General features: G+C 53.0%; 1 protein-coding gene across 1 annotated transcript in view; it reads left to right on the top strand.

The window, feature by feature from the left end:
- CDH22 (cadherin 22) overlaps positions 1-17,951 on the top strand; it is a 143,914-nt gene extending 125,963 nt beyond the window's left edge. The window contains exons 9-12 of the mRNA XM_070801795.1: positions 5,282-5,403; positions 5,522-5,639; positions 12,778-13,029; positions 16,642-17,951. Coding sequence (XP_070657896.1) covers positions 5,282-5,403; positions 5,522-5,639; positions 12,778-13,029; positions 16,642-17,216 — 1,067 coding nt within the window. The 3' untranslated portion in view covers positions 17,217-17,951. The remainder of the gene's footprint in view (positions 1-5,281; positions 5,404-5,521; positions 5,640-12,777; positions 13,030-16,641) is intronic.
- Positions 17,952-18,419: the final 468 nt, after the last annotated feature.

Genomic DNA, 18,419 nt, shown 5'->3' with positions numbered 1-18,419 from the left:
GGAATGAGGGCAGTCAAGGAAAGCTTCCTGGAGGAGGCAGAGACATTTGGGCCCTCAAGGCAAGCTGGCCTTGGGCACCTAAAGGTGGTCAGAAAGGCCATCTCATTTGATGGGTAGAAAGTCCCTGTTTTGAACCAGGCTCAGGTTCCATTGATTGTCCCCCTGTGAAACTTTGGACAAGTTCTTTACCTCTCAGCCAGTTTCCTCATCAAAAAATGGCAGTAATTCAAATCCATATCTCCCAGGGGCTAACAGGATGAAATGAGGCAGAACAAACCCTGGCCCGTGGCAGGTTCTCTATATGTGTTTGCTGGTGGCCTTCTGGGAGGCACTCATTCCCAGGAGTTCCCTAACAGGGTCACCAGGCCAGGCCCTACACCCTCTGTCTTTCCTGCTGGCCTCCAGCCCTCTAAGTCCAGTTTGGTCCAAACACTATATTAGGAGCGGCCAGGGGATGGGGTCTTCCTTAGAAGGAATCCAGAGTTTTACTATCTGCAGACTCCCCTCCCACCCCAGGACCTTTGCACATGCTGTTCCTACTGTCTGGAGAACTCTTTCTTCCCATCCCCTTCACCTGATCACTTCCTAGTTGGATCTCAGCTTAAAGGTCCCCTGCTAAGTGCCAAGTATCTTCAGTCATATCTGACTGTTTGCAACACTATGGACTTTAGCCCACCAGGCTCCTCTGTCCATGGGATTCTGCAGGCAAGAATACTGGAGTGGGTTGCCATGCCCTCCTCCAGGGGCTCTTCCCAACCCAGGGATCGAACCCGCGTCTCTTACATCTCTTGCGTTGGCAGGCAGGTTCTTTACCACTGGCGCCACCGTCCCCTACTTCAGGGTAAACATTCCTGTGCCCCACCAGGGTAGGAGCCCTTGCCTCCTCCTCTCACAGTCCTGGGCTTTTTTTCTCTCAACTCTTATCACAGTCTGGAATGCTGTCTGCCCCTGCCATAGACCAAGAGGCAATGTTGGTCTTGTTCAGTATTGTGCCCTTGGTACAAAGGAGGCGCTCAAACTGTAGTAGTCAGCAAAAAACAGAAGTTTCAGTTTCAAATTGCCCAGTCTGGTCCCCCATCTGTTACACAAAAGGGACTCTGACACCCAGAGAAGCTAAGGGGCCTGCCAATACTGCACACTGGCTCTCCTGCCCAAGCCTGCTCTCTTCCGAAGGCACCCACAGAACGGCCCACGCTTCTCAGCCCCTCAGCCCCCCGGGCTCCACCTGCCACCTCCTCGGATTAATGGTGAGCCAGCTCAGAGAGGAAGCACCCGGCCGAAGCACGTTTAATTTTAATTTAGGAATCGGTTAAGACTGCAGGCCTGCTCAGCTCTGGGCTGTCAATCAGCCTTCCTCAAGGCTGCATCAATTAGTTTAAAAATATTGAATGTAATTTTGCCTGACACAACATATTGCAGCTACTGCAAAATATAATTTATTTTAGAAGAAGAAATAATTAAACTAATTTGCATGTCAGTCAGCTGAACTGAGATGCCAGGGGAGGATGGGTGGGACCCCTGGGGGATCCAGCCCTGGGAGAGGGCGCCTACCACTGGGTGTGGGGCGAGGTCAGCCTGGGCCTCGGTCCGAGCAGTAGCTGCATCTGGATGGACAAATATTCAGGCAGCGGAAGGGCCCACAGGCACTGCATCTGGACTAAGCACTGGACTGAGAGTCTGGAGACCTAGGACCCAATGCCAGTTCTGCCACTGACTTTCCTGTGGCTTTGGACAAAGTCTTACCCCTTTCTGGGCCTCAGTTTCTCCATCTACAAAATAGGTTTAGGGAATTCTCTGGCGGTTCACTGGTTAGGACTCAGCACTTTTACTGCCCGGACCTGAGTTTGATCCCTGGTCAGCGAACTAAGATCCTGCAAATTGCACGGCATGGCCAAAAAAAATTTTTTTAACAGGTTTAATTAAGATCTCCTTTATGAGTTGTTTTGAAGATCCAATGAAAGATAAGAAAGTTTGTTATAAATTGGAACTTTCTGCATGAAGAGGAAATTAATTGATGGATCTCTTGTTTTATACCAGAAACATTTAAGGGGGTAAAATTATGCATTATTATCAATTATTGCAAATGATGTTGTGATCCATAGGGGTTTGGAGGAAGCCAATCAGAGGCAAGATGTCCAGTTGGACTTCCCCCAGCACCTACCAGTCACCCCTGGAGTTTGCAAAGCTTACTATGGATACATATTATATAGATTCACCTGGAGCTATTTAAAAAAAAATGACCAAGTCTTGGGGCATCAGTTCATTTTAAAGCAGGATTTTTTAAAAACAATTGTATTTATTTGGCTGCATCAGGTCTAAGCTGCGGCTCACGGGAAGTTCGTTGCATCGTGCAGTCTTTCACTGTGGCTCATGGACTCTACAGTCTGGTGCACAGCCTCTCTAAGGCAGGTAGGCTTAGTTTCTCCATGGCATGTCGGATCTTAGTTCCCTGAACCCACGTCCCCCATTTCAAGGTGGATTCTTAACCACTGGACCACCAAGAAAGTCCCTTCCCAAGTGATTCTAATGAGCCAGGCTGGAGACTGTCATGATGCCAAAGCATGGGGATTGTGCTTAGGGTTGGCCCACGAACTCTGGGGTCCCAGGCCAGACGCCAGTTCAGGCAGGGGGTCTCTGAGATAAGCTACGTAGGTGGCAACTTTGGCAACATAGAGACACACCTCTTGGCTGCCCCACCTCTCGGAGCTGAGATGCTCTCTCTTGCCAAAGAACTCAGGACTTTCCCAAGAAGTGACCTGTAACATTTGAAAGGAGGAGCTAGGACAACAACGAAACGGTAGCTTTGTAAAGTAAGGATGTACTACTTAATCTTTTTGTGACTAGCATTTTGCAATATCTATGTGTATTGAATCACTGCATTTTACACCTTAAACTTATACAGTGTTATATGTCAGTTACATCTCAATAAATCAAGATAATCGAGATAGAATTACAGAAGAGATAGGAGAGGCCCAGGAGAACTCAGAGGAATGATACAATAATGGGTGTCTCACCAGCAGTGGACCCAAGCCTCCAGTCTGCCCACTGAGGATCTTATCTGACTCTGAGGACCCCTTCTGCTTGGCCCCACAGGACCCTACCCCTGCCTCCAGCCCTGAACCCCACCCCTCCCCCCCCCCCACCCGCCCACTGAAGGGAAAGGTGCCCTCTCACCCCCTACCTTCCCTCTGCCTCAGTGGGAAGAGAGGTGCCTGTTCCTGGTGATGGACCTCACCCTCCCCTCCTCCCCTCCTCCTCTCCCCACAAAGCACCCACCGGCTGGCTGTTCTCTGGCAAAGCACTCTTAAAAATAACAGCTCACCCGGCATTCCCAGTCACGACTCCTATCTCTCGCCCCCGGAAAAGCCCCCTCTAATCGCCCAAGCGGCAGATCTGGGTGAGCTGAGAAGATAAGGCACCTTGGCTAAGGGGAGCTCCAGAGAGGAGTCGGGGTTTGAGTTAATTAAGGATGCCCCCCAACCCCAGCCCTTCCTTTCCCTGACCCGGTGGCCACACCTGCCTCCCAATCTCCATTTCTGTCTTTATCGACACAGGAGCAGCTGCAGTCAGCATCCGCTGGGGCCCTTGAGTTCACAGAAAGGAGCAGTCAACCACCTCCTCTTCCCCCAAAAAAACTCATGGGGTTCCTGGCTGCCTATCCTTGATTGCACTGTTGGCTGGAACATGTCAGTAATGAACTCATGGCTAAGATAGCCAAGGACACGGCACCCATGAGCACTCAGAGGTCTGGGGGCTGTAAAGGGCCAATGTTCAGGGTGCTTCTCAGAAAGGACAGGAGGGGATGGGGTGTCCCAGAGCCCCAAGTCACTGAATGTCACTGCTGAGAGGATCCTTCAAGGATGCCTGTTTATTTAACAACTCCTTATGTAACACTTGTTATGTGTTATATATACAGTTTTAAGTGCTTTGCAGATATTGACTCAATCTGTCCGCCTAGCCAACCCATTCCTAACAGACCCATTTTGTTGTAGGTAAGAAAATCAAGGCATAGAGAGGTCAAGTGACCTGGCGTGGATCACACAGCTACTGAGTGGCACCACTGAGATTGGAACCACTTGGTTCCTGAGTCCTTGCTCTTAATCACTGTGCTGTTTTCCAGGTGTGGAAACTGATGTCAGAGAGGGAAAAGTCTTACCCAAGATCAAACACCGTGTCAGGGACAGAGCCATGCCTGAAATGCAAGCCTCTTTCTGTCTGAGTGTTTCCAAGTTTCACTCATTCACTCCTCAGATCTGTTAGAACCTAGTCCGTGCCACATGCCACAGTGCTGGGGACCCAGGAACTAATACAACGGAAGCCTTGACCTCAAATACACCACAGATGGAGGGGTGGGGGCTGCATGGTTTTGGAGGTGAAGACTCACCTCCAGTGGACTTGTCTTGCCCTCTCAGGGTCGAGTCTTAAAAGAGCAAAGGTTTGGGACTTCAGTTGCCAGCTGACCGATTCTTTAAACTCTCCAGTGTTTTCATTTCTCTTCTGCAATATGGGGATAGAAATTGTACCAAACTACCGGATTTCTGCAAGGAGACCTGAAATGATGGGTATGGGTGCTCCAGGAGCATTCTGTGCACGCTGAGGTGAAGGGGTAGAGCGGCAGTGTTGAGTGTGGTGTGGTTGGGTGGTGGTGCTGTGGTAGTGATGTGGGTGATGAGGGCCGGGGCCTGGCAGTGTTGGCGGGGCTGTAGCAGAGATGGTGGATAAGCGAATGCCTGGAGATGATGGTGGTGGTGACATCGGTGATTGTGGTGTCGGGGGGTGCTGGGGCTGGCAAGGGTGGTGAGTGGCGGCCTTAGTGTTTGTGATGGGGGAGATGAGGGAGGCGGTACTAGTGGGTACAAGGCTGGTGATCGTTCTCCTGCTGATGGTGAGGGGACAGAGGAGGCGGGATGGCATGGTGATGGCGAGAGCGGGGCGGGTGGTGACGGTGGTACTGATAGTTTTGCTGGTGGTAGTGCTCTGGTGGCAGTGCTCCGGGTAATGGCGATGGTGAAGGAAGCAGTAGTAACGGTGGAGAGGGTGATGGCGTTGGTGATGGGGTGGGACTGGTGATTATGGCGACGGTTACAGCGATAATCAAATGGTGGTGATGATGATAGTAACACTGATATGGTGATGGTGACCCATTTAGCCCGATGTCCAGCTTGATCAACACACAGATCTCTCAATGCGACCCCACTGCCTAATGTTCTAGCAGGAGATGGGGGGCTGTCTAGATCTCACGCTTGAAGCCGCCCACCTTACTGCTGTGCTCTTGTTACAGACAATCATGCCCAGCTATCACGGGCATCCCTAAGGATCCGCATCCTGGATGTGAACGACAATCCCCCAGAGCTGGCCACACCCTACGAGGCAGCCGTGTGTGAGGACGCCAAGCCAGGCCAGGTACCACTGAAGGGCTGGGACCGGGGTACCTACCAAGTAGGTTGCTGGGGCAACCTCTGTTCAGGCCCGGCGTGGGCTCGGCCTCACCTCGGTCCCCTGCCCGCTCCTCACCCTTCAGCTCATCCAGACCATTAGCGTGGTGGACAGAGACGAGCCCCAGAGCGGGCATCGCTTCTATTTCCGCCTGGTGCCAGAAGCTCCCAGCAACCCCCATTTCTCCTTGCTCGACATCCAAGGTGAGTGACCTCTGAAGGATCCCAAATCCCAGGACTCGTGGAGGGAGGAGCCTAGCCTCCCCGCCCCCTTCCCATGTTATGGAGGCCCCTAGAGGGCCAGTGATGGGTCCGAGATCACACAGAACATCTGCGCCACGCTGGAGCCCTTACCAAGCCTGCTGGCCAGACTGAAGAACAAGCAAGAGGTGGGTTGGTGGAGTGGAGGGGGCCAGCTCCAGGGTAACAGGGGTAGATAGAAAGACACAGAGAGGGAATACCTGAAGAATGGGAGCGGGTGGGGCTCCAGGGTGGGAGGAGCCCCTGATCTAAGATTGGAATAAGCCAGGGATCCAGGGTGGCTCAGATGGTAAAGAATCTGCCTGTAATACAGGAGACCTGGGTTCGATCTTGGGTCAGGAAGATCCCCTGGAGAAAGGAATGGCACCCCACTCCAGTATTCCTGCCTGGAGAATCCAATGGACAGAGAAGCCTGGCGAGCTACAGTCCATGGGGTCACAAAGAGTCGGACACAACTGAGCAACTGACACACACACACACACACAACTCCCACCCTTTTGTTTTAAAAGTGCTTTATCCCTTGGGACTTCCCTGGTTCTGGTTGACAATCCACCTTCCAATTAAGGGAGCGCAGTTCTGCCCCTGGTCGGATGTCCAAAATCCCACATGCCGAGGGGCAACTAAGCCCATGCGCTGCAACGACTGAGCCTGTGGGCCACGACTAGAGAAGCTTTTGCACTGCAGCTGGAGGAAGCCAACGTGCCGCAGTGAAGCTTAGCACAGCCGGAAAGAAAGTGCTTTAGCCCCCTCACGTTTCTCTTTGCATCCTCATGGTCACCTGGGAGGCAGTTTTTCTTACCCGTCCCTTCGTTTTGCAGGTGATGAAACTGAGACTTTAAGAGGACAAGGGACTCACGCAGGGTCATACAGGGAGTCAGTGTGAGGCTGGATTCAAACCCACACGTATCTCAGTTCCATTGTGCTTCCTTCTCCCTACCTTGAAAGCAAACTGCCCCACCCAGCCTGAGCTGATCCCCTTTGTGAAACCCACCCCTGCAGGTCCACCTTCATCAAGAAGTTGAAGTCTGAATCTTTAAGGGGTAGACTGGGGGGTGGGATCAACACACTGGGAGTGAGGGACCTCTGGGTCTCAGTTCAATCTCAGTTCATGACTTCCTGTGCAACCCTGAGGTCTGCCTCAGTTTCACCATCTGTAAAATGGGACTGAAAATGCCTGCCAGGCAGCTAGGTGGCCCCAGTGAAATGCGGCCTACCGAAGTGTATTGTCAGTACCTAGAACATGGCATCTCCTTCATTCAGCAACTATTTCTTGAACATTTATTGAAAATATGTCTATATGCCAGGCGCTGTTCTAGGTCCTAAAAATGCAGCAGCACATGAGACAAAATCCCTGCCTTCATGGAGTTTACATTCTAGGGAGGGAAAACAGAAATTAAACAAATAAATAATATGATGAGGATGGTAAGTGGGCAGCAAGGAAAAATAATGCAATCTTCACAAGAGTTTGGACTTCTATTCAGTGCTGGACCCTCGGTGCCTGGCACACAGTAGGTATTCACATACACGTGTTAGACAAAACAGGAGGAAATAAAGCAAGGTAAGAGTAGCAGCTGGGCTTCCCAGGTAGCGCTAGTGGTAAAGAACCTGCCTGCCAGTGCAGGAGCCCCAGGTTCGATCTCTGGGTCTGGAAGATCCCCTGGAGGAGGGCATGGCAACCCACTCCAGTAATCTTGCCTGGAGAATTCCATGGACAGAGGAGCCTGGTGGGCTATAGTCCATGGGGTCATCAAGAGTCAGATATGACTGAAGCGACTGAGCATAGCACAGCACAAGAGTTTCAGAAGCTACTTTAAATAAGGTGGCTTAGGAAGGCCTCTGTGAAGGAGTCAATAGTGAGGAGGGATCTAAAGGAAGTCAGGGGTGAGCCATGCAGATAACTGCACAAAGAATGATCCAAGTCCAGGAGACAGCAAGTGCAAAGACCCTGAGGAGGAGCAGGCTTGCGATGTTCAAGACCTCCATAGTTGGGGTGAGTGAGTGACAGGACTGGAGGACATGTAGTCAGAGAGGCGCTAAGGTCAGACTGTGCGAGTTCCTTTTGAACCTGGAACGGGTCTGGGTTCACCCCCCCACCAACCCAAGACTTTGACATCCCCTCCCTCAGGGCCTCCGGGTCCTCTGGAGCCAGACCCATGTGTATTTCCAGGAGTCCTAAATGGATTTAACAACCAGTGCCCCACTCCAGTACTCTTGCCTGGAAAATCCCATGGACAGAGGAGCCTGGTAGGCTGCAGTCCATGGGGTCGCTAGAGTCCGACACGACTGAGCGACTTCACTTTCACTTTTCACTTTCATGCATTGGAGAAGGAAATGGCAACCCACTCCAGTATTCTTGCCTGGAGAATCCCAGGAACAGAGGAGCCTAGTGGGCTGCCGTCTGTGGGGTCGCACAGAGTTGGACACGACTGAACTGACTTAGCAGCAGCAGCAGCAGCAGCAGCTCAGATAACCAATCAGGACACTGATCATAAACCTGGAGTAGGACCCTGGGGCCTCTGCGGAGCCAGGCTTTAACCCATCAATGACTTGATAGTATTAAAGTGGGGGTGCGCTGGTGGCTCAGCAGTAAAGAATCTGCCTGCCAAGTTAGGAGATATGGGTTTGATCTGTGGTCCAGAAGGATCCCACATGCCGTGGAGCAACTGGGTCCATGCACCACAACTATCGAACCTGTGTTCTAGAGCCCAGGAACCGCAACTGTTGTGCCCATGAGCGGCAACTGCTGAAGCCCTGGAGCCTGTGCTCTGCCATAAGAGAAGCCACTGCAGTGAGAAGCCTGAGCGCTGCAACTAGAGAGGAGCCCCCGCTCCCAGCAACTAGAGAAAAGCCCGCGCGGCAACAAAGACAGGCACAGCCAAAATAAATACATAATTTTTTTAAAAAGAAAAGCTGGGGGTGTGCTCGAGGGAGAGGCCGAGGTAACAGGGCAGCAATCGGGGGACTCAGAGTCACGGCTATTTAAACCTTTCTGGAAGTAGTTCGATATTTTAACAACTTTCACCACCAGTACTGCCCTGCCTGCTCATCGTTGCTGTGGAACCCTGAGCTGGGCATAGGAGACACAAAGAGCCCTGGCTTGACCCCTTGACCTCACCAGGTTCACAAATCTTTCCAACCCAAGGGGCTTGAGGTTATGCCCCAACTACCCCTCTGTGATCAAGGGGTGGGGGCTGGGTTGGCCGCCAGGGTTCCCATCCGGTGTGACCCCCTGGTCTGAGCCCTGGGATCCAGGGCAGCAGCAGCATGCTGAGGTCAGCACAGGCAGGCAAGGGCTCCTCCTTCCAGCCCCCCAGCTCCTCCCCACGGTGTGCCAAGCCCCCTCCTCCTCACCGTATAAATATCCCAGTTGACAAACGGCTACCCCAACCCATCTGTTTCTTTGTACAAATTTGTAGCCAGTTTGGAAACGTGATTTATAAATATTGCTTTTGCAGCCAGGGATTGACACTGATGTATGTCAGGCCAGATGGATGGATGCAGTGCTGGGCGCAGATCCTGCCTAGAAGGGTGGGGTCGGGGTCTGGTGTAGCCAGCGGCTTCCCCAGATGAAGCCAGCTGCTGCCAGGAGAGGAGTGAAGAGGGATGGGAAGGAGGCTCAGGGATTTCCTCTTATGGAATGAAACAGTAGCAGGGACCAGAGCTCCAGAAACATATGGCTCCCGTGGTCAAAGACAGCAGCCCTGAGAAACAAATATCCACTTTCTCCTCCTCTGTTCTTACTTGGGAATTTGAGGCTGAGCCAGAGCCAGCCACTCATTTTTCAAATCTGTTTGCTTCTCAGTGCCTCCACGACCACTATTATTTCGCATCTAAAACATACAACAGCTTCCTAACTGGTCTTCCGCACCCCCGGTTGTGTTTTAGATTAGAGGCACCCTTGCTTAGAAGGTGGGCTCTGAGAAGGCAGGAACTGTGTCTGTCTTGTTCACTGCTCTCTCCTCAGGGGCTAGACTAATCCTGACTTCTTGTTGTTTAATTGCTAAGTCGTGGCCAGCTCTTTTGCGACCCCATGGACTGTAGTCCGCCAGGCTCCTCTGTCCATGGGATTTCCCAGGCAAGAATACTGGAGTGGGTTGCCATTTCCTTCTCCAGGGGATCTCCCCATCCCAGGGATCAAACCAGCATCTCCTGCATTGGCAGGCGGATTCTTTACCACTGAGCTGCCAGGGAAGGCTTATCCTGACCTAAAGAGGGTCTTTAATTCTTATTTGCTGTTGATTGGAGGGATGATATGTCACTAGGTTGCTTCTTTGCCCACCAATCAGTCGCTTCCTATTGCCTTTAGGAAAATAACACAATTCCTTACCATGGCCTCTAAGATTTTCTATAATGAGCCTCTGCCTCCCTCTCCAGCCTCTTCTTGATTTGCTCTAATCATCACCCTATCCCTCCAGCCACAAAAGACTGCTCTCCGCTGCTTGAGTTCCTATGCCTTTTCCAACCACAGGACTTTTGCATAGGCTATTCCCTCTCCTAGAACTCATTGTTCAGGGTTCAGCAATAATATCTTGTCTTCACCCAAAGAGTTCTCCCTGACCTCCCAGACTGGGTCAGATCCTCTGTTAAATGCTCTTCCTATACTTTTCCTTCTTAGCACTCCTCATGGTTTGCAATTGTAGACTGAATTGTGGGTTTATTTGATTAACATTTGTCTCTCATATTATCACATTAAGATCAGATCCAAGACTATGGTTGACTTAGGTCTTCATTATTTCCCTCCTATGACTAGCATGGTGCCAAGCACACAGTAGGTACTCAGTAAAGATTTATTGGATGCATGGATGGAAGGATAGATGAATGGATGGTTGAAGGATAGATGGATGGATGGATGGATGGAGGATGGGTGGACAGATGAATGGAAGACAGATAGTTGGATGGATGGATTGATGATAAGATGGGTGGATGGAAAAGATAGTTTGTGCCACCAATTAACAGAATAACAATAAATTCAGACAAATCCCTTCTCTCTGAACCTCAACTTCCACGTATTTAAAATGGGAATAATGTTACAACTCTTGATGTTTGTGAGGATAAAGCATTTCCACCCAGTCCCTGATGTGTTAAAAAATATGCAGTCAATGCAAAGGAGTCTCATGCTATTCCTTTACCCCTCATCTTGCTCTTCAGCCTTTCATCCTCAGGGGAAGGCAGATGTTGTCACAGCTGGCTTGACTGCCCTTTGACAGGAGGCTGGAGTTGAAGCCAGAGCTTGAGGAGCTGACCCAGAACCACCAGCTACCCCTAAAAGATGTGGCTCGTTCAAGCATCATTCTTTCAGGCTGGCTCACTGCCAGGGAAGAGACAGGCACACGCTACCTTAACGCAGCATGACAAGTGCTGTAACAGAAGTGTGCGTGGCACCTGCATAGTCAGAGCAGGGCGGGGGAACCCATAAATCCTTCCTTCCCAGAGAAGTGAAGAAAGGAGGCCACAGAAAGGAGGTGACATTTAGCTGGAGCATGACGGATGAGGAATTTGCCCAGGCAAGAAGGTGGAGAGGGTGTTCCAGCTAGTGGGAACTTGGTGAATAAAGTCAGGGCAGCCTCAACGGAGAGCGGGCATGGGGTATGGCGTGTGGGGGTGGGGCAAGAAAAAATTTACAACCAGCATTCATGGAGAGTTTCTGCTTTGCGGGAGCTATTCTCCGGGGCATGGGTGAACTACACCGTTTCATCCTCACACCTGCGGAATGCTGTTTTCCCCAGTTTCAGATGAGGAAACCGAGGTCCTGAGAAGCTAAATGAGTTTCCCCTTAGTTATTAATATTTTAATGAAAATTTTCCAATATGTATAAAAGTAGAGAGAATCACACAATGAACTCCTATGTGGCCATCACATGAGCTTCAACCCATGACCAGTCTTGTTTCAGTTGGATCTCCAGGCTACTTCACAGATGTGCCCAAGACCACAAGTTGGCCCTTCTGAGGGCTCTTAGTTCCTGCTTTATGTCCATGATGGGGAAGGCCAGGACAGGAACACTGAATGAGGGCCACGGAAGAGGCTGAGTTAACTAGGGACACAAAGCTGGGTAAGGGGCCCGGGCTGCCAAAATCTGAGGTCAGAGAGACCTACATGAAGCCTGTGAACACAGAGAGAAGGACTCAGGAAGGAAGCCTGGTTCCCTCGCAGGAAGTGAGGCCCCCATTGTGGGGCTGGCTATCAAGGGTGGAGCAACAGCCTTGCAACAGCCAGCAGCCAGGTGGGCTCTGAGTACTTCCACCAAAATGATCGGGGGCCAGGGTGGGGGGGCAGTCCGTGATGGCCTGGCCCACACAGGGGAGGGGTGGAGGAGTCAGGAGGCCAGGGGAAGTGGGCACATCTACACATTCTCCACCCACCCCCGAGTCCTGACGGGTACTCCCGGCACCAGCCTGCAGCAGTATGATGAGTATGACTCATGTGTGTTCACTGTCTCCTCTGGCCACGTGCATCCAAAGGAAAGAGACGGCATCTTTATCAGGCCCCAAGGGTATGTCCCAAGCTCTCCAGGCTCAGCTCTTAAAGAGACCCCTGACAGCAAGCTCCCTCAGCCAAAGGCAGGTGCCAGTCGGAGTTCCCAGTCTTCTCTGATGACCCAGAAGTTGTCAGAGCTCAGAAAGCCACAACCCCAAGACCACAGGACCCCAGGGTCAGGATGCATTTGACAGCTGTGGTAGAATCTGGAACAACAACAACAACAAAAGGCTGTTGAAACACATGGCAAAAAAAAAAAAAAAAGTTGACATAGCCAGGGACAGGACCTTGGCCCAGATGGGGACAGAATCTTGGAATAACTGGGGACAGGACCTTGGCACAGCTGGGGACAGAATCTTGAAATAGCTGAAAGCAAAACTTTGAGACAGCTGGGAAGAGAAACTTAGAACAGCTAAGGACAAAAGTGAAGGCTCGAGGGCTGGGGACAGGACCTTCGGGCAGCTGGGGGGCAGAATTGGGGGAGATCAGGTCTTCTGGGAGGCGGTAGCTGGGGGCAGAGTGAGGCAGATCCCAAGGTGGACTCGGGAGGGGCCGGGACAGGCACGGCTGACCCCGAGTCACTCGCCCCTCGCTTTCTCCGGAGCAGACAACACGGCTGCGGTGCACACGCAGCACATGGGCTTCAACCGGCAGGAGCAGGACGTGTTCCTCCTGCCCATCCTGGTGGTGGACAGCGGGCCGCCCACGCTGAGCAGTACGGGGACGCTGACCATCCGCATCTGCGGCTGCGACAGCTCGGGCGCCATCCAGTCCTGCAACACCACGGCCTTCGTCATGGCCGCCTCCCTCAGCCCCGGCGCCCTCATCGCCCTCCTGGTCTGTGTCCTCATCCTGGTCGGTGAGTCCGCCAAGAGCCAGCCCCACCCTCCTGCCTGATTGGCCCCGGTCCTCGGGCCCCGGATTTCCTTCCCCAGCGGCCCCCGCGGGGGTCTCACTTTCCTGTCCGCACAAGGAAGGGCTGGCTTGATGGAGGTCCAGGTTCTTTCCAGGATCCCCAGGCTCGGAAGCCTGACGTGGGGCTCGGAAGCCTGACGTGGGACTCAGAGCCTTCACAACAGGCGAAGAACTTCTTTGGTTCTCCAGTTTGGCGGGTGTCCATCTGGCAGGTTTGGAATTTGATTTTATCATGATTGGGCCCCTCCTGCCGTCTCACTGCAGCTTCTCCTTTGTCTTTGGATTTTTTTAGTGGGTTTCAGCATCCTCCGGTCGATGGTTGTTCAATAGCTAGCTGCGATTTTGGTGCTGTGGCAGGAGAAGATAGGGGCGTGTCTTTCCACTGCTCCATCTTGAACCAATTGCCTGAGCCCCAAGCTCTAACCTGCAGCTCTTTTAAGAAATCTCCTAAGTACCGAGCAGCTGCTTTGCCAGCTTCAGAAGGGGTCAGCACCCAGTGGAGACTAAGTTCAGCTGGCTCTACATGGCCCAAAGTCTCCCCTAATTTTTAAAAGCCAAGCCTGTGTTTTAAAGTTCTCTCGTGTCTATTGTCCTATTTTATTCTCTATGTAGGACTTTTAGTAAAAAGGGCTCTTGCGAACCTTACAACCATGCAGCCAGATGTATCAGCCCCATTTTTCAGATGACAAAACTGAGGCTTGGAGAGGTTATGTGGCTTGCAGAAGGGGACCCAACTAGTCTTCTAACTGGGTCTTCCTTGAAATCAGGTCTTTTCAGCCTGTGTTTTCTGTTCCTTTAAGTACCCCACCTGCTGGGAAATCTGGGTTTCCCTGATGGCTCAGAAAGTAAAGAATCCGCCTGCAATGCAGGAGACCGGGGTTGGATCCCTAGCTCGGGAAAGTCCCCTGGAGAAGGGAATGGCTACTCACTCCAGTATTCTTGCCTGGAGAATCCCATGGACAGAGAAACCTGGCGGGCTGCTGTTCACAGGGTCGCAAAGAGTCAGACACGACTTTTTTTTCACTGCTAGGAATTTAAACTGGGGGCAAAATCTTGGGGCAGCTGGGGTAAAATCTTAAGGTGTTCAGGGAGGGGGCAAAATCTACTCTGGTATCAGTTGCACCAGTAGCCACTTGAACCCCTGAAGTGTCCCCAAGGAGGAGGTCCAGTTTCAGGAGCTCAACTAGACCCAGTGGCCACAGTGCCACCTCTCGCTGTCGAAGCAGAAGGGCTTCACCTCAGCCCTGACCTCTGGACTTCACAGAATAGCCAAAGCTGGAGGAGCTCAAGGAAGGGCTAGACGGCAGATCCCAGGTTTGCTCGATTCCCTGGGAGATTCAGCTGCTTCCTACGCCTCGCTGCCCACCCCCAGGACCTGCAGAGGCCATGGGCAGGCCCCTCCTAGCTAGGAGGCTCCCCCCCACCCCTCTCTCTCCCCTCCTCAGCCCATGGCTCAGAAACCCTTTTTCCAGAGGGTGCACTTTACAGCGGTTTCATTTTCCGAGGCAGTGCAAACAAATTTCTGCCTAATTGCCCACAAACGAAGAAAGTGCACATCAGTGCTGTAAAGGTGACGGGCGGAATAGCTGATCAGGCCTGGCACATCTGTCGCCCGCCGCCCGCGCTCCCCACCATCTGCTCTCACGGGCATCGCCCTCCGCAGCTCCGGCTTCCAGCTCCGGAAGCCGTCCATCCATCTTTCCCACTTCTCTCCTGATGCCTTTCCTCCCTCCCGACCTGTCCCCGGGTTCCCCCCTCCTTCCCTGTCATGGGCCACCTTGTTAGGTCGTGAGCCAGCAGCCTGCCCCATGGCCCTCGCAGCTGGTTCTGGCCCCTGGCCTTGCCCGAGCTGTATGGAGCAGCAAAAAAAATCCAGTGCCTGACATGATACCCAGCGCATCTCTGTCCATTCATTTACCCAGCCATCCATCTAATTCTCTGTTTGCTCATCAGTTCCCAGTGTATCCATCCATGAGCCCCACCCCCATGTGCTCAATTATAGGCACTGGGATTCATCAGTAAATGAAAGAGGTGAAAAGCCTCGAGTCACTGGGAAGTTGGGGTTGCCGTTGCTGAGGTGGGGAGACAGAGGGTGGGAAGGAGGAAATATTATTATTTTAAATTTCAACAGGTTAAGTTAGTGATTCTTCTGGTCACCCCCTGGGACTTGTTGGGGCGGAAACTGGATGGACAATCTAGGTTTCAAGGGAGAAGTCCAGGCTGGAGGCTGCAGTATGGGAGCTGTCAACCTCTAATTGGAATTTAAAGCCACGAGACAAGGAAAGCGCCAAGAAAGAGGATGTAGATAAAGGACCAAGGACTGAGTCCTGGGACATCTATGTTAAGAAATCAGAGAGGGGACTTCCTGCCCCTGGTGGTCCAGTGGTTGGGACTCTGCTTCCAAGGCAGGGGGTGCGAGTTCAATCACTGGTCAGGGAACTAGGATCCCACATAAGGCATAGCCAAAAAAAAAAAAAATTTTTTTTTTAAATAAAAGAAGTCAGAGAGTAGAGGAGAAGAGAAGCTTGCTTAGAAGGCTGAAGACAAGTTATCAGTGAGGTGGGAGGAGGAAGGGCATGCAGAGTCCTTTCTGACAGTTGAAGAAAGCCAAGAAGGGACGATTCGTTCATTCTCTCAACCTTGCAACACCCAGGTCTCCATCTAGTTCTTCATTCAGTCATTCATTCAACAAGCATACTTCTCATGCTTACTGCGTGCATGCCAGGCACCCCGCCAGGGGAACATGCCCCGGGTCCTCCAGGGCAGTTCAGAGTGTGGATTTGAGGTGAGATGAGACCAACATATGGCAGGGTCTGTGCTATGAAGGAGCCGTGGCTTTCAGACCTGAGCTGCCTGGGCATGACTTCGAAACCTTTTTGAAACAGACTCAGTAGATCTAGGGCACAACCTAAGAACGTGCATTTCTAACAAGTTCCCAGGAGGTGCCGATGCTGCTGATCCAAGGACCCAAGCAGGGCGATAGAGAGGAACCCTCACCGGGGAAGCTTGGAGGTAATGGTGCTGAGCCCGGCCTGGAGCTCTCAGACAAGGGCTCCTGCAGGACATACCTGGATCTGAGACCCAAAGGGCTAACAGGCTGATCGGGGCCTCTGGAGTGGACAGAGAAGGATAGGGTGAGAGAGAGGTCAGGGTCAAGGACATTTCATTCCCCCAAACCTTAGCTACCCTCTTTCCACCCACCAGCCCCCAGAGACCTCACAGGGATGTATCTTCATAGAGTTGAGGATGAAGACCTCAGAGGTTGGGTCCAGCCCTAAAACACACATGAAGTCTCTTAACTCCAGCTCTCTGTCCCCACCCCGAGTGGTGGTGTAGCCTTGATTTGCACACCTCCCAAGATGGGCAGCTCACTACCTATCCAGATAGCCAGCTCTATCCAGACTGTGAGAAAGGTATTTTTGCACAGAAATCTAGGAAACCTGCATGAGCTTTTAGGCTGAACCAGCTCTGCTGGGCATCAGGAGAAGGGTGGTTCCCTGGACCGCCCTGGGTGGGGCTGGACCCTCACGGGCACCCGCTTCTCTCTCCCGGGCAGTGCTGGTGCTGCTGATCCTCACCCTCAGGCGCCACCACAAGAGCCACCTGAGCTCGGACGAGGACGAGGACATGCGGGACAACGTCATCAAGTACAACGACGAGGGCGGCGGCGAGCAGGACACCGAGGCCTACGACATGTCGGCGCTGCGGAGCCTCTACGACTTCGGGGAGCTCAAGGGCGGCGGCGGCGGCGGCGACGGCGGCGGCGGCGGGGGCGAGGGTTCCGCAGGGAGCGCGGGGAGCCCCCCGCAGGCGCGCCTGCCCTCGGAGCGCCACTCGCTGCCGCAGGGGCCGCCGAGCCCCGAGCCGGACTTCTCGGTGTTCAGGGACTTCATCAGCCGCAAAGTGGCGCTGGCGGACGGGGACCCGTCGGTGCCACCCTACGACGCCTTCCAGACCTACGCCTTCGAGGGCGCGGACTCGCCGGCCGCCTCGCTCAGCTCGTTGCACAGCGGCGGCTCGTCGGGCTCCGAGCAGGACTTCGCCTATCTCAGCGGCTGGGGCCCCCGCTTCCGGCCCCTGGCCGCCCTCTACGCCGGCCACCGCCCGGACGACGAGGCCCCGGCCTCCTAGCCCGCCCTCCCTGCCGCCCGGGACCCGACTGCACCCCCAGGACAAAGCACGTCCGTCCCCTGCTTCACCCCCTTTCCCAAACCTCCCACCCTCCCAGGGCGGCCAGGAGTGGGGCCACGCGAGCGGACACTCCGACGGCATCCCTCCCCGAGAGAGTGGGCAGCTTTCGCCCAGAGGTGCGGGAATTAGGATCAACATTACGAAAACTGCCCTGAGAAGGGCGCCGCTTGGCTCTGGGGGTTACACAGAGAGAGGGGTTGGGTGGGGCGTGGCTCCCTCCTGGCTTGGGGGAGAAGCCGGAGGGAGAATGCTGCCTAAGTGCCCTCCCTTCCCCAGGTATCCCCCCATCAGAGTTAAGAGGAAAGAAGGGCTGTTCATTTACTAAGCGCCTACTGTGTACTGGGACTGTGCAGAGACCGTCTTAGTCGTCATGGAAACCGCGAGGTGGAGCCCTGAAGGTAACAGATGGGAAAAGACCCCCCAGAGCAGTGGCTGGGACCTGTCCAAGGACACCTGGCCAGTGTGCGGTGGAGCCACGGCCCTTACTGGCTACCTGGCCTTGGGCAGGTCACCTCCCTTCTCTGGGCCTCAGTTTCCTCCTGTGTCAAACGAGACAAATTAGCAGAACCTACCTCGAGAGTCCTGAGGATAAAAAGGTTTCATATGTGTCAAGTGGTTAGGACAGTGCCTAGCACATAGTAGGTGTTCAATAAATGTTAGCCTTTGATACTATTATTCTTTTTGTCGTTATTAGAAGCCAGACGTGTCTGTCTCCCAGGCTGAGCTCTCTCCCCACTTTCTCTACGTTTCTAAGGAAAGAGAAAAGGTGCTCCTGCTCTGAATGGAGGATGGGGGACATAGGGACATTCCCAGCGACTGGCGTTTCAGGCAACCCTGGAATAGGACACTGGCCAGGGGTGCCAAGAGAGGGCAAGGCGGGCAGCTCCAGGACTTAGATCAAGTGGAAGGGTTGCTGGGAGATGGAGGAGTTGAAAGCCACTGGGTGTGATGAGGACCTTATTTTATTTTAGTTTTACCTTTTGACTGCACTGCACAGCATGTGGGATCTTAGTTCCCTGACAAGGGATCAAACACACTCCCTTTCAATCAGCAGCATGGAGTCTTAACCCACTAAACTGCCAGGGAAGTCCCTGAGGACCTTATTTATTTGGTCTGGGACCCTGCAGTTTCCCCAGCCATGGA

The sequence above is a fragment of the Bos indicus genome, chromosome 13 (assembly GCF_029378745.1).
Source record: "Bos indicus isolate NIAB-ARS_2022 breed Sahiwal x Tharparkar chromosome 13, NIAB-ARS_B.indTharparkar_mat_pri_1.0, whole genome shotgun sequence".
Lineage (NCBI taxonomy): Eukaryota > Metazoa > Chordata > Mammalia > Artiodactyla > Bovidae > Bos > Bos indicus.
Note: the sequence above shows the minus strand (reverse complement) of the source record. Positions and strands in the feature narration are given on the sequence as shown.